Source organism: Leucopleurus acutus, assembly GCF_964270905.1.
Source record: "Leucopleurus acutus genome assembly, chromosome: 5".
Lineage (NCBI taxonomy): Eukaryota > Metazoa > Chordata > Mammalia > Artiodactyla > Delphinidae > Leucopleurus > Leucopleurus acutus.
Window position 1 is genome coordinate 104,665,028 of NC_139147.1, and position 26,328 is coordinate 104,691,355.

General features: G+C 36.0%; 1 protein-coding gene across 2 annotated transcripts in view; it reads left to right on the forward strand.

Moving 5' to 3' along the window:
* Positions 1-26,328, forward strand: part of IFT80 (intraflagellar transport 80) — a 105,231-nt gene that overhangs the window by 57,613 nt on the left and 21,290 nt on the right. For both annotated transcript variants that reach the window (XM_082839898.1, XM_082839899.1), the window contains exons 7-10: positions 4,623-4,802; positions 14,786-14,904; positions 18,678-18,752; positions 22,448-22,611. In XM_082839898.1, coding sequence (XP_082696024.1) covers positions 4,623-4,802; positions 14,786-14,904; positions 18,678-18,752; positions 22,448-22,611 — 538 coding nt within the window. The remainder of the gene's footprint in view (positions 1-4,622; positions 4,803-14,785; positions 14,905-18,677; positions 18,753-22,447; positions 22,612-26,328) is intronic.

Genomic DNA, 26,328 nt, shown 5'->3' on the forward strand with positions numbered 1-26,328 from the left:
TTTTTGTAGCACTATTACAGCTAGTAAATGAAGAAAGAAGGATTGGAATATTACCATTTTGCAACTGTAAGTGAATTAGTCCTCCTAGGCAATGATTATCATTTGCTAACAGCATAAGAAGACATTCGGACATTAAATGCTTCCTGCTGGAAGTACACAACATCACTTACGAAGTTTTCTTGCCAAAAAAATCAAACCTGAATCTGATCAAGACTCTAGATCTCACTATCAATTAACAGCAAATAAAGGGGACAGACTAACATGTTAACACCATGAGAATACAGAGAGTAAAATCCAGACTATGGGAAACAACAGGACACGATCCAGTTTCCTCAACCACAGAAAATTTCAAGGGAAAAGAACATGTGTAAGGGGAACTTATAGATCAAAAGAAATCTAAGAGACTTCGCAACCAATCAAAATGATTGTACCTTATTTGTATCTTAATTCCAACAAACTGAAGACAAAAAAGGACAATTGGAAAAAATTTGAACAGTGACTAGATACTATGATAATATTAAGGAGTTACTGTTAATTGTTTTTAGGTTTAATAATAGTATTGAGGTTGGGTTAAAAAATCTTTGTGTTTTTAGTGATATATGCCGACGTATTTTGTGATGAAATGATATGATGTGAGGGACTGCTCAAAATGATCTGGGCCGTGGTGGTAGTACACATGAGATAAGAATTACCTATTAGTTGATAATTGTTGGAAACTGGGTAATGGGGCTTCATTATACCAGCCATTCTCAAAGTGTGGTTGCTGGACCAGAAGCTTGAGCACCACCTGGGAACTTGTTAGAATGCAAACACTTTGGCCCCCACCCTAGATCTACTAAATCAGAGAAACTGGAGCTCAGCCATTTATTTTAACAATCCCTCTAGGTAATTCTAATACACATTAAAGTTTGAGAACCACTGCTTTATGTTATTCTTCCTATTACACTTTATGTTTGAAATTCTAATAAAAAGTTTCAAAGAAAAAAATTAGCTTGATGAATGTAAGAAAAATTTATACATAACAAAGAGAAGCTGGATTAGTGGATAAAACAAGGGTCATGTAATCTCAAGTGTTAGCAAATTCATTGGCTTGGTATTAACAGTGAGTCAGCAGCTAATGATAGTCTTAAAGCGAATCACAGATTTTGCTTTTCTCTTAGAACAGTGGTTCTACATTAAAATCACCTAGAGAACTTTCTTAAAAAATTAATTAATTAATTTATTTTTGGCTGCGTTGGGTCTTCGTTGCTGCACACTCTGTACATTAGAAATCATCTGGGAAGCTTTTTTCAAAAAAATTACCAAAAACCAGGAATACAACCAAATAAATCCAGAATTTCTTGGGGTGGGGTCTGGATATGTTCTTAAAAGTTCTCTGGGGGCTTCCCTGGTGGTGCAGTGGTTAAGAATCCACCTGCCAATGCAGGGGACACGGGTTCGAGCCCTGGTCCGGGAAGATCCCATGTACCATGGAGCAACTAAGCCTGCACGCCACAACTACTGAGCCTGCTTTCTCTAGTTGCAGTAAGCGGGGCTACTCTTCTTTGCCGTGCGCGGGCTTCTCATTGAGGTGGCTTTTCTTGTTGCAGAGCATGGACTCTAGGCACGTGGGCTCAGTAGTTGTGGCTAACGGGCTCTAGAGCACAGGCTCAGTAGTTGTGGCGTGCAGGCTTAGTTGTTCCATGGTACATGGGATCTTCCCGGACCAGGGCTCGAACCCGTGTCCCCTGCATTGGCAGGTGGATTCTTAACCACTGCGCCACCAGGGAAGCCCCCAGAGAACTTTTAAGAACATATCCAGACCCCACCCCAAGAAATTCTGGATTTATTTGGTTGTATTCCTGGTTTTCGGTATTTTTTTTGAAAAAAGCTTCCCAGATGATTTCTAATGTACAGAGTTGAGGACGAGTGTCCTAACTTTATGATGCTTAAGAATCTCCTGAAGAGCTCATTAAAAGTTTCCTGAACAACCTAAATGTCCATTGATAGATGAATGGATAAAGAAGATGTGGTGTATATATATGCAATGGAATACTACTCAGCCATAAAAAAGAACTAAATAATGCCATTTGCAGCAACATGGATGCAACTAGAGATTATTATACTAATTGAAGTATGTCAGAAAGAGAAAGACAAATACCATATGAAATCCCTTGTATGTGGAATCTAAAATACTGTATGACACAAATGAACCTATCTACGAAACAGAAATAGACTCACGGACATAGAGAACAGACTTGTGGTTGCCAAGGTGGTGGTGGTGGGGGGTTGGGGGAGGGATGGAGTGAGAGTTTGGGGTTAGCAGATGTAAGCTATTATATACAGGGTGGATAAACAGCAAGGTCCTACTGTATAGCACAGAGAACTATAATCAATATCCTATGATAAACAATAATGGAAAAGAATATTTAAAAAAGAATATTTATATGTATAACTGAATCACTTTCCTGTACAGCAGAAATTAACACAAGATTGTAAATCAACTATACTTCAATAAAAAAAAATTTAAAAAGAAAAACAGACTAACAACAACAAAAAGTTTCCTGGTGCTCATCCACTAGAGGGTCAGATTCAATAGGATGGTGCGGGGCCTATTAATTTGCATTTCTAACAAGATCACAAGTGATATAGATGGTGCTGGCCTGAGCACATTTTGAGTAACACTACCTTAAACAAAGGGATAGTTTGGTCAAAGAGATTAGCATAAATGAGAGGGATAGGTAAAAATTCATTTTCAGAGTTCTTGCTGCTAGCACCACTAAATTACATCCAGGGAGGCTGCTTCATTTCTTTCTAGTGGTTGGAAATGCAAATGTGAATCCAGTGTTCCATGGCTTATTTGGAGAAGAAAAGAGACTTGGAGCATTAAAAGTCTCTTTAAAAGCACAAATGATAAGCACAGGGAATGTAGCCAGTATTTTATAATAACTTTAAATGGAATATAATCTAAAGAAGTTTTGAATCTCTATGTTGTACACCTGCAACTAATTTAATGTCGTAAATCAACTATACCTCAATTTTTCAAAAAAAGGACAAATGATAAATCTTTCTGATTTGCCAATAAAAATTAACTTTACTGATTGGACAAAATAAAACCCTGTCCCCTCAAATTTAGTAACTATTCAAGACTCCTTCTCTGATGATTTGCTTGTGCTTGTATTTTTTTTTTATTACTAGAGTAATTGCAAAGAGGAAGAAATTTAATTTTTTAGAAGGTAAGAATTTAATATAACTTGGGTATCATGGTTCATGTGGACTCTGAAAGAAGTCAGAGGAATATAGGGTGATGATAATATCTAAAATTTCTTTTCATTTTCTCTTCTTAGTATCAGGCATGAGTTCTTAGATAAATATTTGTATGTTTAATTTGAGTAAGATTTTTCTGGGTGATTCAGTTCTTTGGGTATTTTTAAATCATGCTTTAAAGTAAATAGTTTAAAAATTTGAATTTTATGTATATATGTTTATGCTGCTGATGAAGCAAAGCTTACAGTTTGTTCATTACCTTCTTCATAGTAACGTTATCATAGAGCCTTTTACTTAAGCAATAGTTAGAGATTTGAAGGGGGATGGGAAGGAGTTGAAAAAAAGTGTCAGTGGGTAGTAAGAGTCATACAGCCTTTTTATTGGATATGTAAACTTTTATTGGGAATTTAAAGTCTTGTTTTATAGTAGTGTGGATTAGTGAATTTTTTCTATATTTTTTCTCTTTTCTCCAAATTTTATGTCAGTGAGCCCATAGCTGATAATGAATATTAAAACAAACAAACAAAAAACCAATGTAGAACAAAAATAAATGCCCACCCAAGGGCAACAACAACAAAAAATCAAGACTTAATTTGACTGTAGTCTGTAAGGTTAAAAGAATGGAAAGAGACTATAAATAAATTTAGTCAAATAAATAAATCATCCTCCTAGTAAATATGTATGTTTCATCTGAAAGAATGAAAGAAAATGCATATAATACCATCTTTGAAAAAGTTTTTTTTCTTACTGTCTTATTTGCACACACACACAAGAATCTCCTTTTTCCAGGTGATGCTTATTGATATTGCTAGATTGCTTTCTCAAACAGATAGATTCTAGAAGAGGTTATACATAACTGCACTGTGAGAAAAAGAAAAATATCTATTTACTTGTACTTTCATGGTTTAAGATATGTGTTTTAGAGGTGTTTTAGTTACATTGTGTGTTTAGTTTCAATTTCTAGTGACACTATAGAAATATTGTAACAGGTTTTTAGATGTGTGGACTATAGAGATCCTTATGAATTAATAGTAAGATGTCTGTTTTTTTCCTACATAATCTTTGTATTTACCTGTTTAGTATTAACTGCTTAAAATTAAATGAAAATCAAAATGGTGTGGGTGTTTTGCAGTTCTTGAGTGATTTCATACTCTTTTATCATATTATGTATTCTACTGTATACTTTAAAAATCACATCTATATCTTCCATTTCAGTATGCTATCATTTTATTAAGAAAATATTTCTAAATAATTCTAGAATAAAGACACATTCTTTAAAAAAAAGTCATCCTAGTATGTTAACATATGCTCAATTTGAAACTTCTCTAAAATGTTTTTGAAATAAATTAATTCTATTCTTGTTCTTTCTTCCCCAGTGGTCATATGCTTTAGAAAAGCCCAACACTGGCAGCATATTTAATATCACATGGTCAATTGATGGCACCCAGATTGCTGGAGCCTGTGGAAATGGACATGTTGTTTTTGCACATGTGGTGGAGCAACGTTGGGAGTGGAAAGATTTTCAAGTAACATTAACTAAAAGAAGGACCATGCAGGTATAATTATGTTTCAGGTTGATTAAATCTTCTTCTTTTCACATTAGTTTACAATACAGAAAATGGAATTATCTTCATTAATTATATTTAAATCAGGTTTATAAAGATTCAGTCATACTAGAAATATTTTAACTATACCATTAGTGACTTTTTCATGACATAAAATAAGAACCTTTCACTGACGTAGAATATGAGTGCCCACAGGTACTGAAATTATGGTGTTGAGGCAGGGATGAAATTGAGGCCCCCTAAACCCGAGTTTCTCTGCCAAGTTTATGGTTAACCTCTCTATCCAAAACATTATTCCCTTTCTTGTCCCTCACCTGTTCCCCTCAAGGTTCAGGAGTATCAAAGAAAAGAGGGGATTAAAACTGAGCAGGACCCTATGGGGCCCTCCCTGGTACAAAAGCCCATATCTTTGAGTTGTTCTACGAAAACTAAGACCCCAACCCAGCTGGAGGATGGTGACTGCATGCTTGACCACAAGCATGTAGACCCCAGACTGGTTGGAATAAGAAGGTTGAGATTCCAGAAACATCACCCTGTTACCTCACCACCAACCAATCAGAAGAAAATCACATACCCTGCAGCCCTCACCCCAAATCTTACCTTTTAAAGCTCTTCCCCCAAAACTGTCGGGGAGTTTGGGCCTTTTGAGCATGAGCTGCCCTTTCTCCTTGCTTAGCCCTTGCAATAAACTTTTCTGTTCTCCAGACTTCAATGTCTTGGTTTGTTTGGCCTCACTGTGCCTCCGGCACATGAACTTGGGTTTGACAACAGGGATAGTGAAACTTGAAGCATTGAGGGAATATGTGGATTCAGTTGAGGAAGAAGGAAGGAAGCTGTAACAAGTTAGATTTAACTGCTGGAGCTGACCTCAAGGCAGACTAATAACCTGCTGATCACTGTCAGGGTTACCTTATTTTATTTATTTATAATTGTATGAGTTTATTTAACCTGATTAAAAAATATTTTTTCCCCTTTTAAGAATTACCTAAGACAAGCTAAAATGGGAAAAAGTTAGTTGATGAAAGTTAGGAGGAGTGGCCAAAGACAATGTGTTGATGGCAAACTCTCTCCCAAAGGAAAGGGAACTCTATCTTCTTCCTTTCTTTCTCCTGTCCATAGCAGTTGCCTCTATCTTCAGTATTCCGAATTCAGATGATTATAATTACTATAAAAATTTGAGGGACTTTCCTGGCAGTCCAGTGGCTAAGATTTCGCCTTCCATTGTCGGGGGGTGAGGATTCCATCCCTGGTTGGGCGCAGGGAGCTAAGATCCCACATGCCTTGCGGCCAAAAAACCAAAACATAAAACAGAAGCAGTATTGTAACAAATTCAATAAAGATGCTAAAAATGATCCACATCAAAAAAAAAATCTTTGAAAAAAAATTTGGAAGCATGTATCTTGTGATTTCTTGGATGTGTCTGTTCAGGTATTCTTTAGACTGAGTATCCAGATTTTCACAGGCAATCTGGATAATGGTCACCAGATTGATAATAATTAGGTACCTTATACATTTTCTTTGTTCTACTTTTTTTTTTTTAAATTTTGGCGGCACCTTGTAGCATGCAGGATCTTATTTCCCCGACCAGGGATTGAACCTGGGCCCCCTGCAGTGTGCGGAGTCTTAACCACTGGCCAGCCAGAGAAGTCCCTCTACTTTCTTATTTAAAAAATTTTAAACTTATTATGGATAATTTAAGCCACACAAAAATAGAAAGAATAGTATAATGAATCTCTATGTACTCATCTCCCAGCCCTAACAGCCGTCAACCCATGATCAAACCTGCCCCATCCATGTCCATATCTACTTTCCCCCTCCCCCAGTTATTTTGAAGCAAATTCAGGTATCATTTCAGCTGTGAAGTTTTCAATATATACAACTAAAAGATAAGGACTTTTTTTAACATACCCACAATACCATTATCATACATTAAAAATGATAATAATTCCTTAATGTTATCAAATATCCAAGAAGTGTTCAAATTTTCGATTGTTTCCGCCATGTCACATTTTTAAAAGTTTGTTTGTTTGAATCAGAATCCAGAATGGTTTACATGTTGCAATTGGTTGACATATCTTTTAAGTCTCTTTTAGTCTGTAGATTCCCCTTCCATCTCTATTTTACCCCCTGCGGTTTATTTGTTGAAACCAAATTGTTTGTCCAGCCCCACAGCGTGGACATTGCTAATTGTATCCCCATGGTGTGGTTTGACATACTTCTCTGTCTTTTGTATTTCTTGTAAATGAGTGTTTGGATCTTGGTGATGGTGTAAGTATATATTTTTGTTAGTCAACCTGGGAACCAAAACATTATTTATAGTATTGTGTCTATGACAAAGAATGCATTGTGAGTTCTAATCAGCTGATTTGGGGACACACTTTTACTCATGTAGTGCTTGGTGGCTAGCTAATATAGTATTGTCTTAATTTCAGAAATGCCCCAAGATGAGAATATATTTAAAAAGGAAGTTTTTCTTTCATAATAAAAAGGAATCATCCTAGAATTAGAGGATTTTTACATAAGATAAGATGAACAATGGAGGTTCTTAAATAGCTTATCTAATCCAAATTGTCTTTATACTTAAAGTAATGTTTGCAAATAATCTTTCAAAATTTTAGGACTAGAATAGTATTTTTATTTTTGTAAAGGAGTCTTACTCTCTCAGTGATTATAAGACATTTGTATTGCATTTTTGCTAAGCTGGGTCTATTCATAGTTTTTTCTTAGAACAATTTCATTTATTCAATGCCCTACTTGCCAGGCATTGAGCTAGGCAATGGGAAGTACAGCTGTGAATAAGACAGGTTTGGTTCCTGTTCTCATGGGACCTCCTAGATTAATATGTTGAAAATCTTTTGTTTTTTCATAAATTCATCTCAAATTAATTGAATGAAGGTAAAGAATAAAGAAACAAAAGAAATTTATTGGTCCATGTGAAGTCAAGAGGTGGGACTGATGAGGCTGTACTGGATCCAGAGGCTTAAATAAGATCAACAGGAGTTCCATCATATCTCTTCCTCAATGGTCCATTTTTCTGTATTGGCTTCATTTTCACAAATGCTGTCTCTCTTTTGAGGCCTTGGTAGCTCCAGGCTTACATTCTACCAACTTCAAATCCAACAGAAAGAGTGCTTTCCCCTCCAGCCCCTTAGTAATTACAGCAGAGATCTCAGCATTGGATCTCATGTACCAAGTCTGGGTCAAGTATGTTTCGTTGGGAGGTGGAGGGAATGATGAGTCAACCCCATGTAAACCACTTAGTCACTTAGAATAATAGGCGGAATGGTTTCCCAAAGGAAAACCAAAGCATATTTACCAGAAAAGATAGCGTTTGATTCTGGGCAGACAGAAACCAACAGATATCCACTATAGTCTATCTTTTTTGGCTGTTTAGCACCGTAACTGTATTAGTTACCGATGGCTACATAATAAATCACCTGAAAACTTAGTGACTTAAAACAGCAACACTTATTATCTCTCAGTTTCTGTGGGTCAAGAATCCAGGCATGGCTTAGCTGGGGTTTCTGGCTCATAGTTTCTCACAAGGCTGCAGTCAAGGTGTTGGCCAGGGCTTAGTGGCACCTGAGGGCTCAGCTGGGGAGGATTGGCTTCCAAGCTCACTGATAAGGTTGTTGGCAAGATTCCATTTATCAACATCTGTTGAATTGAGGGCAGTTGACTGGAGGCCACCCTCAGTTCCTTGCATGTAGCCTCTTCACAGGGCAGCTCACAACTTGGCAGCTTTGTCAGAGCAGTTACGAAGGGCACAGAGAGTGTGAGCAAGACATAAGTCACAGTCTTTTATAACCTGAACTCAGAAGTGTCATCTCATCACTTTAGCCTATTTCTGTTCACTGGAAGCAAGCTACAAGGTCCAGTCTACACACAGTGGAGAGACTTACATAAGGATGTGAATATGAGGATATAGAAATCACTAATCCCCTTACAATCTACTCACCACACATACTTTCCCTTATTCACATGTATGTATAATTCAGAAGTGCACTACTTAACTTTGCAGCTATTCTATATGCAACTGAAAACAAACCCATCCCCCTCTAAAAGATGATAACCTAGACTAATCCAGTCATTCCAGCTCCAACTCTCTGGTCTGGAAAACTATAAATAAATTCGAATTTTAATATTCTTCTCTTCCCCATATTCCCAGTTTATAATGACGAAGGGAAAACAGGGCGGCTGCAATGGAAACAATTTGGAAAATGGGAGAAGGGAAAACAACGCACTGTGATTACCAGGTTCCTAGCAAAAACCCAGCTGGCCAGGAATATCTTGAGAACTCTTTTTCTTAGCAATAAAGTTAGTTGCTTGGTTAATTTGGCAACTCTAGATTGCCTTTCTGGGAAGATTTCCCACTTGGGAGGATTCCCTTACTGGGGTCCGTACATTTTAGCAGCCCACTTAACGTTGTTGTGAGGTGGAGCCACAGATTGCTATAGGGACAACAATCACAACTTTTTGTTTGCCTGGTTTAGAGTCTTACAGTTTTCTCAGAAGCTTGGTAGACTTGGTTGATTTGTGTTTTGTTAACTCAGAAACCAGAGATCATGTTGAGTCCTAATTATTAAATCCAGACCTTGACCTGGCAGTTGCTACCTGGCAATAGGCTTCATTGCCCTACCTGTCTCTCTGGACCTCAGCTTTTATATGATACAGTAACCTAGAGTGAGACGGTTTCTTAAGTTGTCCCTTGTCTCCAGGCTGAATCCCAGTGGATGATTCTTTCCAAAAGGGATAGTTGATGTCTTTGCTGGGAGGAAGTGCCTAGGAGGGAGAGGGTACAGGTGGAGGAGATGAGGCATTCCTCAGGTCTCGAGTTTACCATTTTCTCTTTCCTGCCTCTCTCACTTTAGCATGGGGCACAGCTTTGGCTTTTAATTGTTGCCATAATTCAAGATTATTTGATTCTTAGTCAGTCTATCTCCTGTAAAGATAAGAGTTAAAGAAAGAGTGATTTTGATGATTAAATGAGATAATGTATGTAAAGCAAAGATAAATGGTAACCATTGCTATGGCTATATCTATGTTTAGGATTAAATGAGTATTTGGAAGTGTAGAAACAGAATTTTTGGACTTATGTCAGTCTGAGAAGTCTAAATATTGTGGTCAGATAGAAGTATTAGGTGATACAAGTAGGGACAGGTTAGTCCTGAAGCTGCCCTGAATTGAACGGAGTAAATGGGTGCATTTTAAAATTCAGCACAGGACATTTCTGATGTTGGATTCACCATAGCTTTGAAATTATAACAGCAATTATCAGTGTGTCTTTTGTTTATTATCATGACCAGGATGTTTTATTCCTGTTCTAGTGTTCCACATTCACAAAAAATAGAATTCCCCCATGTGAAGCTTTAGGCCAATATGAATTTTAAGAAGTCTGCCTATAATTTGAGTAATGACAGAGGATTATACATCGGATTTTATAAATATTGAATTTTCCTAAACCTGTGTTAACAGCCAGTTTATTTCACTGGGTATCATGTTGCTATAAAGAAACGACCATATAACTTCCTTTAGAAAATTCTGTTTCATTCCATTAGCTTTAAAATGCTTCTGGGAGAGGATGGCATTTTGGACCTCTTAAAAAGTCTCTGGGAGCTCAGACTTCTGGTGAAAATGGTATCATAAGTTCATACTTGGAAGGATGAGACGTACATTTGGCTCTAAAGAGATCAATAATTTATGAAATGCATTTTTAAAAGAGACTTATCTGGATTCAAAAATAGGATAAACATCTCTGTGGACCAGAAATGGAACAAAAATGCAGAGTGTGGAGGGAAGCCTCCAACCTGCTTGACTCCTGGTCCAGAAGCAGGGAGGCAAAGGCAACGGAGAGAGGGGCTCCTATAGGCTGATGGACCTGAAAGGACTCAAAGTGAGACAAGTGGCCTGATCCAGTCTCTGTCTGAAATCAGAGCATGGGGTCTGTGGTGTAGCTCTCTTCTCTCCTCCCTGAAAGACAAACCTAGAACAGCCTAGGATTTAAAGAGAGACTCACAGGTTCACCACCTACAGTCATGGTTTGCTCAATTCTAGGGGGCCCATCACTTAGACCTAGAATTGTGCAGTGCACAACCTGCAGCATGTACCTGTGGCCTTGCAGACAGAGCTCAGCCTTATCACTGAAAGTACACTTCACATTTTTATGAAAAAAAAGTAAAAAACCTGCTGACTCCTGAGACAAGTGTTTCTCCTACAGCCTTCTTAAGTAGAGGTGTTTTTCTTCTTTATGTCAAGTATTACTGGGTCTGGGGGTCGGGTAGTTGTCTCCTTACCCCTCATTGCTGATTCCAGACCACAATAACTTCTTCTTCCCTAAAGAACTCCAGCTCCTTTGAAGCACCTGCCATCGGACTACTCCCCTTCTGCAGTCATTTCCCCCACTCTTGGAAGAATGAAGCAAACCTATCAGTGTCTTTTTCTTTACCACTAGTCCTGGCAACACTCTTTTTGATTAAGACTTTAAAAAAAAGTCTAAAAGGTAGGAACTATTTTTATTTTAACATAATCATAGTGATATCTCACATTTCTCCAGTTGTCTCCTAAGTCTGTCTACAGTAACAGGTCCCATTTCTCCCATTATTTTCCCTCTCTCTCCCTCTCTCTCTCCCTCTCTCTCTCTCTCTCTCTCTCTCTCTCTCTCTCTCTCTCTCTCTCTCTATATATATATATATATATATATATATATATATATATATATATATATATATATATATATTTAAAACATCTTTATTGGAGTATAATTGCTTTACAATGGTGTGTTAGTTTCTGCTGTATAACAAAGTGAATCAGCTATACATATACATATATCCCCATATCTCCTCCCTCTTGCATCTCCCTCCCATACTCCCTATCCCACCCCTCTAGGTGGTCACAAGCCACCAAGCTGATCTCCCTGTGCTATGCGGCTGCTTCCCACTAGCCATCCATTTTACATTTGGTAGTGTGTATATGTCAGTGCTACTCTCTCACTTCGTCCCAGCTTACCCTTTCCCCCTCCCCGTGTCCTCAAGTCCATTCTCTACATCTGTGTCTTTATTCCTGTCCGGCCCCTAGGTTCTTCAGAACCTTTTTTTTTTTTTTAGATTCCATATATATGTGTTAGCATACGGTATTTGTTTTTCTCTTTCTGACTTACTTCACTCTGTATTACAGACTCTAGGTCCATCCACCTCACTACAAATAACTCAATTTCGTTTCTTTTTATGGCTGAGTAATATTCCATTATATATATGTGCCACATCTTCTTTATCCATTCATCTGTCGATGGACTCTTAGGTTGCTTCCATGTCCTGGAGATTGTAAATAGAGCTGCAATGAACATTGTGGTACATGTCAATATATATTTTTATAGTTAGTTGGTTTGTACCAGGAACAAAGTCCCATATTGCATTTAATTTGTCTCTTCAATCTTTTAAAATCTGTAACAATTCCTCCTCCTTATTTATTTATTTGTTTGTTTACAAAACCAGGTCATTTGTTCTGTTGAACTTCCTACATTTTCCTGTTTGCATCCCTGTGGTATGATTACATTTAACATGTACATCTAGCCCCTGTATTTCCTGTAGACTGCTTATTAGCTATAGAGCCTTGATAAGTATAAAGAATACTTTGTGGGTGATGCTGTACACTTCCTGTTGCGAGACACATGTCTGCTTATCTCTCTTTTAATGATGAGATTTATCAGTGTGTTCAGGTGTTATAAGTCTGATTCATATGTCAGATAGTTTCCCATTAGGCTTTTACTTTAATATTTTTAGCAGCCATGGATGGTACTTGTTTAGAACCATATTTCATCAGGAGTTGCATCTTGTAATTCTATCATTCCTTCTGCATTTATTAGCTAGAATTCTTCTGTAAAAGACTTTGCCTAATCAATTATTTGTTACTCTGAAGTGAGACAAATTCTGAATTATTTTCCTTTATTTACCAGTTTTCAAATGGCGAATTGGTTTCCTGGTATGCCCAATGAGTTTCTTTGTTGTTGTTATCATTATAAACTTGCAGATTTTAACATTTTTGATATATTTCAATCCATTGCAGTCTTTATTCTTTCTAATGCTCCAATGGTTCCATCTTTGGCCATTTGACTCCTGTGTTCTTTTGAGATGATTTCAACAGCTTGCTTGCATTTCTGACAAGATGTTCCAGGTGTCTTATATTGATACATTTCCTGTCCCAGACTTGAAATCCACCATTTTTCCAAGAAGGCCTTGTTCCTTTTGGAGGGGAATGTTATTTAGAGACCATGATCCAGGTTCTAGGTGTGCTCATTGCTACTGGTTTGATCATTACTTCTAGATAAAATGTATTTATTTTTTAAATAAAAAATAAAATGTATTTTATTAAGATAAAATGTATTTGTTTTTGACAGATAAAAATATATCATGAGTGTATACTGAGGTTTCAAGTTCAGAATTCAAGATTATGGAATTTTACTCTTGATTTTTTAATTTGCAGTTCTTTTCTTTTACAAGAAAATTTTTGTTCTTAAAGACATTAATATATCCTAGAATATATCCTAAAATATAGTTTAAAATAACAATCTCAATATTATTCTAATAATATACTATTGAATACTGTTTTACATTTTTTGTTTTTTTAATATAAACAAATCCATATATCTTCATTTCCTTCCCTTTATAAGATAAAAGGTATAATACTATGCACACTGTTTTGCATCTTGCCTTTTTTTGTTTTACAATATATCGTGGAGGTTGCTCCATAGATCTTACTCAGTCCTTTTTATAGCTGTATATTATTCTATTTTGTGAATGTAGTTTATTCAACCTATCCCCTATTGATAGATATTTGGGCTGTTTCCAGTCTTTTGTTGTTACCAATAGTGCTGTATGTAGTAATAGCCTGTGTATATGTTATTTCATAGTTTTGCTTGTTTATTTTGGTATAGAATTCTAGAAGTAAGATTGCTGGGTCAAGGATTAGATGTGTATATAATTCTGCTATCTCTTGTCATGGCAATAATAGTTTGGTGGGGATAGGAGTTGGGGAACAGGTAATAAAAATATAATATGCCTTGTAGGTATATTTGAAGAAGTACTTAGAAGAAGTTTGACTTTATCTTCCTCTTTTTCCTTCCATACCCTTTTATTCTTCATTAATACTATAATTGTCATGTTAATTTAGAAAGATGATAACATTTTGAGGGGAATTTAAAGAAACACTAACTTCTAAGTAAAATTAATCTCTTTTTCTCTAATTTTCACCTCTTACTATAATGTATTACCCATCTGGTAATACATAAAAACTTCAAAAAACTTTAAAAAAAAAACTTTATCAGTTAACAAATTTTATAATAATTTTGACTATCATAGGCAAGTCGCCATTTGTTAGTTGGTGCTTAGCTTTTTTATATATTATCCCTGTGTTTTTATGAATGGAAATACTTTCCACCCCTCTGCACACCTTGGCTTCTTCACTATGTAGTTGGTTTCTTTACTGACACCTCCTACTCCACTTTTGATTTTTAAAGTTATTATATCTCTTTCCTTAGAACTTAAATTTTAAAGTAAAATCTAACCCTAAAAACCCTAAACTTTAAAAAATATATTTCATAAATTATTGATCTTTTACTGTTTTGGGCAGAAATCATATAGTCTCTTTCCAGCTCCTATGTGCCATACTCCTTTGACTGTATATCTCACTGTTACAGCAGTTTTCACCTTGTTGCTCCACTGCCACATCATACAGATTGGCTTTCATGTTAGAAATCTCTATACGTAGATCTTTTTCTGCTTATTTCTAAGTTTTCTGTGTCTGTAGTTTTGTTGGATGATTTTATACCCAAATCTTATGCCTGGTTCCTATTGAGTTCTTCTTCTTTTTATGATTAGATAATCAAGAATGCATAGAAATTTTTGTGTTTGCTAACCTATCTAATTAAAATTTGATGTATTTTAATGTTGTTTGTTGGTATTTCATTTTCCCTTGTTTAGGTTCGTAACGTTCTTAATGATGCAGTGGATTTACTGGAATTCCGTGATAGAGTCATTAAAGCCTCTTTGAACTATGCACACTTAGTTGTTTCAACGTCTCTTCAGTGTTATGTGTTCTCGTAAGCATCTTGCATTTCTTTAAAATCCAGAGTTTTGTCTGTGAGGAGGAATTTATTTTCAAGCTTTCATATCAACATGGTTTGGTTTAAACTTAACTTTCTCAAAACCTTGCCTATCTTGAACTTACTACCAACCAAGAAGTGATAAAAAGTAAGCTATGAGTAAGGAAAGTAGATCTAATAAAGTTTGTGCATCAATGGTTAATAATCACTTTTATAATACAAAATATCTTCTCTGAGATAATGTTTACTCTTACTTTACTCATAGCTCTAAGGACTTCAGTGTAATATGATTTCAAAGCCCAGAGAAGGTTAGGAGCATCTGATAAATGATGGCAAAAGGAACCACCCAACCACTGGCAGCGGGGACAGCTAGCAGCCTGACAGCAGGCTGAAAGATGTTCAGTAAGGACACAAGGAGGTGTTCAGGCTTAATATCATAGTCCAGGGTAATCATAAATGTTCCTATTGATAATCCAGAGTTGTCCAGAAATGATGAAAGAAAATATGTTCAGTATACTTTGTATTAAAAAGCAGGAAATGACTCAATACATCCAAGAAACTTGCACCTAAAACTTTAAAAATTTACTTGGTATTTTTATGTAACTCAGTGTGTGCTGACAAATATTGAACTGGCTTTCTGGAAACCAACCAACCAACCAAACAACCTGATTTGCAGTGTTAGCTCATTTCTCTTATATAAATACTTCTACCATGGCCAATTTCAGGCTACCAATATGATGTCACAGAATTAAGAAGAGATGCACAGTGGCAAACCATTATATAGAATTGCCACCATATAGATAACAATAGGTGTAAATAATCTCAAGTGCATAGATAATAGTAAAATGTAATAAAATAAATTGGAAGTGATCAGTTTGAGTATTATCTTTGTTTTGAATATAATTTGCTTAATTATGTTTATATATTTTAATTTTAAATAATGGCTTTATCTAACAGTTGGCTTGCAAAATTCCTGAAAATATAACAGTCGGTACAAACTAGCTCTAGTTTGTCACCAGTTGACTTCTCAACTATCCAGAAAACTCAAGGAACCACTATGACACTTTCAAGAGTTGTGAATAAAGATTTTTTTTTTATATTTTGTGCTTATATTTATAACATTATGTGGTTATAGTTTAATCATTGAATAGAAAATTGAGGGTAGAGTATGTATGTGTCTTATTCACCACTGTATACCCAGTACATGTAGTAAGTACTTAAATAAATAAATATTTTGGGATGAATAAATGAATTGAAAAACATAAAGTATACTGTTGTCTTGGTAAGCTAAAGCTCAGTAATACACAACACAAAGGTATCCTAAAATTTAATTAACAGTATCAGTTGCTGCAAGTATATATTACAAATTGTCACTCACTTATGTGGAAATCTGCTACTAATCAGAATCTGCAACTTAGAATAACAGCCAAGCCTGGAGTAATGAAATGGGAGAAGCAAAGGAGAAAGGGGATAAAGAAATAAGCAGCTCAATTTTACATGAAATTTTTTTTCTTACGTGAAAGAGAAGGGAGGCTTTGGGTAAAGTCAAGAAAGCTACCAAGTTAAAGCATTGAGGTATAGGAAAGGGACTATAGAATATGAGGAATCTCACAATCACTTAGTGCACATGGGTTTTGAATAATTTTCATGGGGTTGAGGAAAACAGAGAAGATTTCCTCAGTTTAGGGTTTGGTTGAAGAAAGGTAGGGCTCTTAACTTAACTGCCCTAAACGAGGGATTTATTCTACTAATTTTAATGGCAAGGACATAATGTTTGAATCTGTAGGATTGGTATCATTATGTGTTACTTGTATTAGAGAGGTTGCTTTTTAAAATATTTACCAAAAGTTTAGAAGCTGTTATTTAATTTTTTTGTCACTGTACCTTTCTCATACCAGGTAGTATGTGTCAAAATATTAAATTGCTTTTTTTCTTTTCTGATTTAACATTACCTCCCTTCTCTTGTCAAGACATTTATGAAGGTACAAAATATTTATTACGGTGAAATACCAGGGAGCAGTAGTGGGAATGAAGTAATGCTGAGACCCATCATACTGAAATATAGTTCATTAAATTAAAAATACCTAGTATTTTAGATAATAACAACTATTATTTACTGAGCTCTATTATACTATCTTTTATGTTCATGATCTAATTTACTCTGTGTGTTGGATATTATTATTATTATTCCCATTTTACAAAATGAAGAAACTAAAGGACGCAGAGGTAATTAAGTAACTTACCCTAGGTGAAATTACTTAACTTCTTTACTAAAGGAAGAGCTGGGATTTGAATTCAAGTTCCTAATAACTGTTGCCCCTTATTTAATAATAAAAATATAATTTTAAAAACAAACATGCAAGCCATATACTGGTTTATATGAAAAGAAGTTCCAGACAAAGAGAATCATATATGAGCATTCTATGTTAAATTTTCATTTGATTTTTCAAATAGTTGTATAGAAAATTCTCTTGTTCTGATTTAGGGAGTTTATATTTCCATGTCATATATATATATATGTATATATATCAGTTGTCATAAATCTCAGATATTTTGTAAGGGAACATTAAGAAAACCTCATACTCACTATTTGTATCAGCTCTCTCGACAAAGAATGAACGTTCATTCTGATGACTGCATAAATGAGCATGCTGTGATATTTTTTCTAAAGTACAAAAGTACATAGCTTTATCGTACCTGTGAACCTCAGACTTACTAATTATTAGTAGTGATTTACTCACTGTTTGGCTTTATGCATGCATTTACTCATTGAAATGGGTATCAGGCTCTGCATCAGCCAAGATTAATTTCCCCCAATTTACTGCAACCTTCCCCTTCCCCCCATCTCCTGGATCAATATGAGATTTAATCTGATTTAAAGAATTGGTTCTAAGAAAGTAATTGAGAGAAATTTAGAATATATAGGAGTAATAAAACATTTTAAACTATGAAACACCTTTGATTATTTGGGGATGGGTTTTTCAGTTTGTAAATGTTCTCTCCACCCATCCTTATCTTTGAATCATATTACATCATAAAAATCATAGGAGTTATTTTTTCATTCATTCATCTGTTTATTCAATAGGCATAGTCATAGCTTACATTAATACAGTATTTTACAGTTTACAGAATGTTTCACAGAAATCTTCATTCAGCTGAACATTTACATTGGGAGACCTGTAGGAAAAATTGTTCATCATGTTATTGTTAGTATAGTGTTTGTTTGTTCAGTATCTGCTATGCAGTAGGCAGTTAGCTAGATGCTTTAGGTAAGTCATCGTTATCTCCATTTTAAAAATAAGAAAACTGTTCTTTAGGTCAAACTTATTAAGATCATATGGCCGACAGGTGGTGAAACCAGATTTCTAATCCTGATTTGTCTAGCCAAAACCCCATCCTCTTTTCACTATACTATGCTGCTACTATTTTTCAAAAGAGAAACATTAGATGACATGCCCAATCACAGAGCTAATAAATGACAGAACTTGAACTTATGATTCCTCAATTTGCATATTGTGGCTCCTAGAATAAACATTTATTGAGTACTTACTATGTGCCAGGTGCTAGGGACACAGAGTCCGCTTTCTAGTCAGGGATACAGACATGTTAAGTGAGTAATTTCAGAACAATGCACCAAGTGCTATAATAGAAATATATACAGAGTTACTGTGAAACTAAAGATACTTCATTTAAAATGAGTACCCATCTACTTATTAAAAAGTATTTGGTATTTCAAGTGTTAATAAATATCCATTTTATTTGTCTTTCAGTACGAAGAACTGGAATACACCACTTATATTTGATCTCAAAGAAGGAACTGTTAGTTTAATTTTGCAGGCAGAAAGGTAATTTGTTTATCATGTTTCACTAATTAATTTGGGGTTAAAATATTTTAAACTGCAGTAAAGCACTCTTTAAAGCATGCCATTTACAGAATGGTACGTTTGTCACTTGGAATCAATCTGTTTCTTTATTTTAAAAGAAAAAAAAAGTAAGAGAATAAGCTCTTAGATCAGTGGTTCTGAAACTTTTTGGTCTCAGAATTTCTTTACATTCTTTTTTTTTGCGGTACGCGGGCCTCTCACTGCTGTGGCCTCTCCCGTTGCGGAGTACAGGCTCCGGACGCGCAGGCTCAGCGGCCATGGCTCACAGGCCTAGCCGCTCCGCGGCATGTGGGATCCTCCCAAACTGGGGCACGAACCCGTGTCCCCTGCATTGGCAGGCGGACTCTCAACCACTGCGCCACCAGGGAAGCCTTGTTTTTGTTTTTAAATACTGATTGAAACTCATTAATTTTATGAGCTACTACTAGGCTGTGATCTGAAGTTTGAAAAATAATATTCTCGACCAAGACTTTGTGTATACAGGACTAAGAAACTCTGGGTCAATTAACTGGAGTTAAGTAGGAGTAGCTATTACTCAGGAACCCACACTTTTCCATGAAAGTTATCAGTCTGTCAAGTACAGTGATACCCTGCTGAATCAGAGGTCAGAGTTAGATAACTACAACTCAATAAAACCAGGAATAAAGTATGAAAATATAATCAGCAATTACCTAAGATAGCTACCCATGAAATCTTTTCACTAAAACAATTTACTTTATTCCTCATTCCTTTACTCACCACCTAGGCAGCTCTTAATAGTGTTATTATCAGGTTTTCTAGCCCATAGTCTTTTTTTAAAAAATAAATTTATTTATTTATTTATTTATGGCTGTGTTGGGTCTTCGTTGCTGCACGTGGGCTTTCTCTAGTTGCAGCGAGCAGGGGCTACTGTTCATTGTGGTTCGCAGGCTTCTCATTGTGGTGGCTTCTCTTGTTGTGGAGCACAGGCTCTAGGTGCACAGGCTTCAGTAGTTGTGGCTCGCGGGCTTAGTTGTTCCGCGGCATGTGGGATCTTTGTGGACCAGGGCTCGAACCCGTGTCCCATGCATAGGCAGGCGATTCTTAACCACTGTGCCACCAGGGAAGTCCCCCATAGTCTTTTATAAATAGCAAACCAGAAGAGGAATACTGGTGAGTTGTTAGAGGCTGGCACAATGACAGGAAGAAAAGTGACCGCCTGGCAAGGGAGCATGAGAAAACTAAAAGCAGAGAACCGCATAGCTGAATAGCATAATTATTCGGATGCACCATCAGATTCTTGTGAGTATCAAAGCTATCAGTTACATAGTTACTGAAGAGTATGATCATCATATTGATGACCTTGAGTGATCAAAAAAATAATTGTGTCAAATTTTCTATTAGCTGTTTAATGAAGTTGAACCAGTGATTTATTTATTTCTGAAATTCTTTTTACTTGAAACAGTTCCAGACCAATTTATTTCTTTATATATTATATATAAATGTATGTTGAATATGCTCTTAATTAGTAAAGGCATATGTTAATGGCATAAATGATTAAGTAATTAAAGAATATTTTATTTACTGCTCATTGCTGGTCTTATTTGTACATTTAGAAATGTTTGCCCCTTGAAACAGTGTTTACTTACAAGGAAGTTAAAGCTTTAGTATCTTGTTTAGAAGAGAAAATGCTTTTAGTACTGAGACAAAGAAAGAATATATACTAATATGATGTGTCACTTGTCAACATTAGCAAATACTGTTTTCATACACTAATGTGTAAGGGCCAAACCCTTCAATTAAATAAGCTACACACCAATACTCAAGTATTAATTTAATTCAAGTGTACATATTTGGTATTCATTATATATTAACTTTGTTTGTTTTGATGTTTATTTTCTATTTGTTTCCATAGCAAAAAAGAACAATTAGCAATTCTTGAATCAAGAAATAGTTCTGGGGAATCCCCTGGAGGTCCAGTGGTTAGGACTCTGTGCTTTCACCACCGAGGACCCTGTTCAATCCCTGGTTAGGGAACTAAGATCCCACAAGCCACCTGGCGTGGCCAAAAAACAAACAGTTCTGAATCAAGGATATTAAAGTCTTGAACATAAGATTTTAAAAAGTAATAATGTGGGGGCTTCCCTGGTGGCGCAGTGGTTGAGGGTCTGCCTGCCAATGCAGGGGACACGGGTTCGTGCCCTGGTCCAGGAGGATCCCATATGCCGCAGAGCGGCTGGGCCTGCGAGCCATGGCCGCTGAGCCTGCGCGTCCGGAGCCTGTGCTCCGTAGCGGGAGAGGCCACAACAGTGAGAGGCCCGCATACCATGAAAAAAAAAAAATAAATAAAAATAAAGTGGAAACTTTCTTTAAAAAAAAAGTAATAATGTGTTCAGCATTGAGGAAACAGCTCTCCAATATAGCAGTAGTATGAGTGTAAATCAATACAACCTTTCAAGGGGCAGTTTAACAATATATGTTAAATTTTTAAAAGTATATGCCCTTTGATCGAATTATTGCATTTTTAGAAGTTATATTGTACTAAGGAAATAAGTAATGTAAACATACAGAGATGTGTATATACTTTAGACATTCTTTAAAGCAGTGAATAATTTGAAATAAAATAAGTGTCCATCAGGAATGAGTTAAGTAAAGTTAAGGTGTGTCCATACTTTGCCATAAGTTATCTCTATGGAAGTAGGAAGATTGCAGGAGATCTTTTGCTTTCTCTGTATTGTTTGAATTATTTTTTGCAATGTTCATAAATTTTGAAAGAAAAAAAATAGCAGCCATAAAATATTTACATTTTGACTTAATAAAAAATAAACTATACAGGATCCTATGCCTTGAATAGAGCAGTCAACACAGCAAATGAACCAAAGTCCCTGATACAAAAAATGTGTTTTTAGATATGAACACATTTACTGATGGTTACCATATCGTTTTAAAGTCAAAGCATCTTATTTTAATAAATGCTGGCTCTGATGTTAATTTTTGAGTAATTTTCACTGTTTAGGACTTTAACAAGTATTTAATCTAATTTAGTACTGTAATTTAATTTTAATGATCCTTACCATTTTTTTTTTTTTTTTTTTTTTTTTGTGGTACGCGGGCCTCTCACTGTTGTGGCCTCTCCCGTTGCGGAGCACAGGCTCCGGACACGCAGTCTTAGCGGCCATGGCTCACGGGCCTAGCCGCTTCGCGGCATGAGGGATCCTCCCGGACCGGGGCACGAACCTGTGTCCCCTGCATCGGCAGGCGGACTCTCAACCACTGCACCACCAGGGAACCCCTTTACCATAATCTTTAACTGCGAAATATGTACTAATACAGTTTCATGAAACAAATAGCATCTGACATTAAAAAAATCACTGAATTGTGAATTACACGATTTTTTTATTGCCATTGTATAGAGATGCTTCTTTAGGGAAGGAAATGAATTACAATTATAATATTAATGGGCCTTTTCATTTTTCCTTCTCCTACCTCCATGAAAAAACAAAAACCTAGAAAACAAACCAAACAACCAATGTTGACTTTTCAGGTTGTTTTATATTTCATTCTTTATATATTTATGTTTTACTATTGTTTTAATTGTAAGATTTAGATTTTTCCAAAGCATAAACTATTTTCTAATATAAAAATGAAATTATAGTAAACTCCTATTTGAAAATATATTTTTATTCTTTATTTTTTAGACATTTTCTTCTTGTAGATGGTGGTGGTATCTATTTATATTCTTATGACGGGCGCTTCCTTTCCTCTCCAAAATTTCCTGGAATGAGAACAGATATTCTAAATGCACAGACGGTCTCTCTGAGTAATGATACCATAGCAATAAAAGACAAAGCTGATGAAAAAAGTAAGTGCATTTTTGTAATTTTCCATGAAATTTGTTAACACTAAAATTTTCATCAATTAACTTTCATTTTCTCATCTATTATTATGTTAACTTTATATGAAAGAATTATGAGCTTCCTAATTTTTCCTAAGTATGAATCAATTAAAGAACTAAAGTTGTCATATTATTCCCAACTGATGGAACAAATAGATATTGTCACAGCATCAAAGCTTAGTTGTAAGGAATAAATCTTATATATTCAGTAGCTGTTGGTATAGAGTTTGAATTCAAGACTGTGTGTCCTAAAAATATATGTTAATTTTTAAGTTTATTGACCTTTTAAACTATTTCCTTTTTCTTTATTTAGTAACATAGTAAATATTGTGCTTCATTATACTATTTATTTTGCTTATATATATTCATATTTTTATGTTTACATATTTTTAAACTAATGAAGTAGAAGAAAGTTATGAATAATTTTAAATTTTCATATAAAAATCTAGGCCACATTAGTGTTTATAAATAAATATGAATGTGTCAGGTGTTTTGGAATTCCATAGTAGAGTGAAACCATTTTTTTAAGGCAATGCTGTATCAGAACATGTATCCAACAAATAGTATTGAGTGCTAACTGTATGCCAAGTACTTTTCTAGAAGTTGAGGATACAATAGTACATAAGACCACAAATCAAACAAATATAGTCAGCCACTGATACATGCTGTGAAGAAAATTAATGCAGGATGAGGGAATGGAGAATTCTAGAGGTGGGGGAGGGGAATGACCATAGGACAAGCAGGTGCAAATGGGAATTGTTGGCACATAAAAGGAACTGCCAGGAGCTTCCCTGGTGGTGCAGTGGTTAAGAATCCGCCTGCCAATGCAGGGGACACAGTTTCGAGCCCTGGTCCGGGAAGATCCCACATGCCGTGGAGCAACTAAGCCCATGCGCCACAAATACTGAGCCTGCATGCCACAACTACTGAAGCCTACGTGCCTAGAGCCTGTGCTCCACAACAAGAAAAGCCACTGCAATGAGAAGCCTGCACACCGCAGTGAAGAGTAGCCCCCACTCGCTGCAACTAGAGAAAGGCCTGCATGCTGCCATGAAGACCCAATGCAGCCAAAAATAAATAAATAAATAAAATAAATTAAAAAAAAAAAAAAAAAGGAACTGCTGGAGGGCCATGGGACTTAGGTCAACACGAGCAAAGCAGAGAGTGGTAGGAGAAGACAGAGAGATAGATAAGTAGGAACCAGATCATGTAAAGACTTGGCCATGGTAAAGATGTTGGCATGAGAGAGTGGAGGCAAGCATATTACCCTAGGGTTTTTCCTGGATGAACGAGATGAAAGATGGGGAACGAGGAAGTTTAGAGGAGGTCCACAAACCCAGAGAGTTCTGTTTTGGTCATGGTAAGTTTAAATGCTTCTTAGACATCCAAGCAGGGTTGGAGAGGAAACAACAGAATAAAGTCCAGGGCTCAGGAGAGAGTTGGGGACGAGATATAAATGTGGAAGTCATTGGTGTGTAGATGGTGCCACGATACTACATGAAATCACCTAGGAAGTGAGTATAGACAGAGAAGAGGACCAGTGACTGAGCACATCAATATTTAGAGATGGGTAAAAGGAGGAGGAGCCAATGAGGTAAGAGTGAGAGTGAGATATCCCTAAAGCCTAGTGGAAAGATAGTAAATAATTGTTATTCTCTGTTAATAAATATTGCTGAACAAACATTGTTCATTACTGTGACATGTTACAAAAAAAAAAGTCTGACCTGATTATTAATTTTGTGAGGTCATGCCATGGAAGACCTAATTCAGGAGCTAGAAAACTGTCCCACTTTTTAATTTTCAGTACTTTCAGATAGCATCACCTCTCATACTGGTAGGAAATATAATTCTCCTAAGTAGAGCTATTCTCTCTCTTTATGCCTTAGGCTTTCTCTGAGAGAGGACATTTGGTAATTGTTTTGTTTTTAAATGACTTCCTTTCTGGCTAAATGAGAGGAAAGAGAATGAAATGAAATACAGTAGTATCTAGATAGTGGACAGATTCAAGATGGCTGTGTAATCGTTAATAATAATTTGGAAGTCAGATTTTTGTCTTCAGTAAACTTAAATTTGAAAATCCCAGTGATCACTATGAACTTTCTATACTTTTCTTATTCAACACCACATATTTTATTTTTATTTACTTATTTATTTAAAAAAATATTTATTTATCTATTTATTTATTTATTTGGGTTGCACCAGGTCTTAGCTGTGGCAGGCGGGCTCCTTAGTTGCAGCTCCAGGGCTCCTTAGTTGTGGGTCGCCGGCTCCTTAGTTGCGGCATGCGAACTCTTAGTTGTGGCATGTATGTGGGATCTAGTTTCCTGACCAGGGATCAAACCCGAGCCCCCTGCATTGGGAGCTCGGAGTCTTATCCACTGCGCCAGCAGGGAAGTCCCAACACCACATATTTTAGATAGAAACTATAATAAAGTATGTATGTTTCCAACTGAATATACCTTATTCTGAATTTTTCTACAGTTAATTCACATCTGAAACATATTTCATTATTATTTAATTATTATTTAATCCTTTTATAATTCATAGAATTTTAAAACCAGAAAGAATTATGAACGCCTTTGGTGAAACAGAGAAAGGGACAGAAACAGTTTTTGTTCCTGGCTTCTTCAATACAATATCTACTGTAATTTTTACAACTTGGCCTACTCAGAACATCTAACATGGGGTTGGAAACAGAGAACTTTGAATTATCATTTTTTAGATAATGATTGATGTCATGAAAATAATCCAGGAAAGTATATAGCATGAAAATGTGACCTAAAACAAAACCTAGGAAAAAGGATCACCAAATGAGGAGGAACTAGCAAAAGAGAATTAGGGATGGTCCAAAATAGGAGAGAATCAAGAGAAAACAGTGTTTTTTGTAGCCCACATAAGAGTTTCAAGAAAGAGGATGATCAGGAGTATCCAGTGCTGCTGGGAGGTCAAGACTAGAAGTCGATTCTTGAAGACTGAAAATAGACTCTGATTCAGCAACATAGGGGTCATTGGTGATCCATGCAAGAGCCTTTGCATCAGTGTAGTGAGGCTGAACATCAAGTTGTAATAGGTCGAAGAGTGGCTACATGATTGAACTCAATTTCCAGCTCCCCTCCCATTTCAGGGAGCTGCAAGTCCAAACTCTATAATCACGTGCTTGGTCTTTCAGGTGACCAGCCCCTATCCTGAAGCTATCTAGGGAATCACCAAGAGTCTCTCGGTTAGCATAACAAAGACACTCCTATCACTCAGAAAATTCCAAGGGTTGACGAAGACCTGTGTCAGGAACCCAGGACAAAGACCACACAAATCAGTTATTACACATTAGTGTACCGACCACAGGGAATTGAAGAGTACATAACACATTGCATGGTTGTATAGTATGCACTCAACATATTTTTCCTTTGTAAAATGATTGTCTGGGTTGTTATGTTGGTCTAAATCAGAGTTATGAAAATCACAAACTACACCCAGATTTGGACTTGCCACTGTTGATCCTGTGGTGCGGTGATGCCATACCATTAATAACAATTCTAATTAGGGAATGTATGTTTTAGGAAGACGTATTCAGCTCCACTAAGACATATGACCTCATTACTAAGTAGGAATCTGAGGCTGCTGCTCTTCTGTGCTGATAGGTATGCTGTGGTCCGAAGAGCTAAATAATTTCTCATTAGGATTATG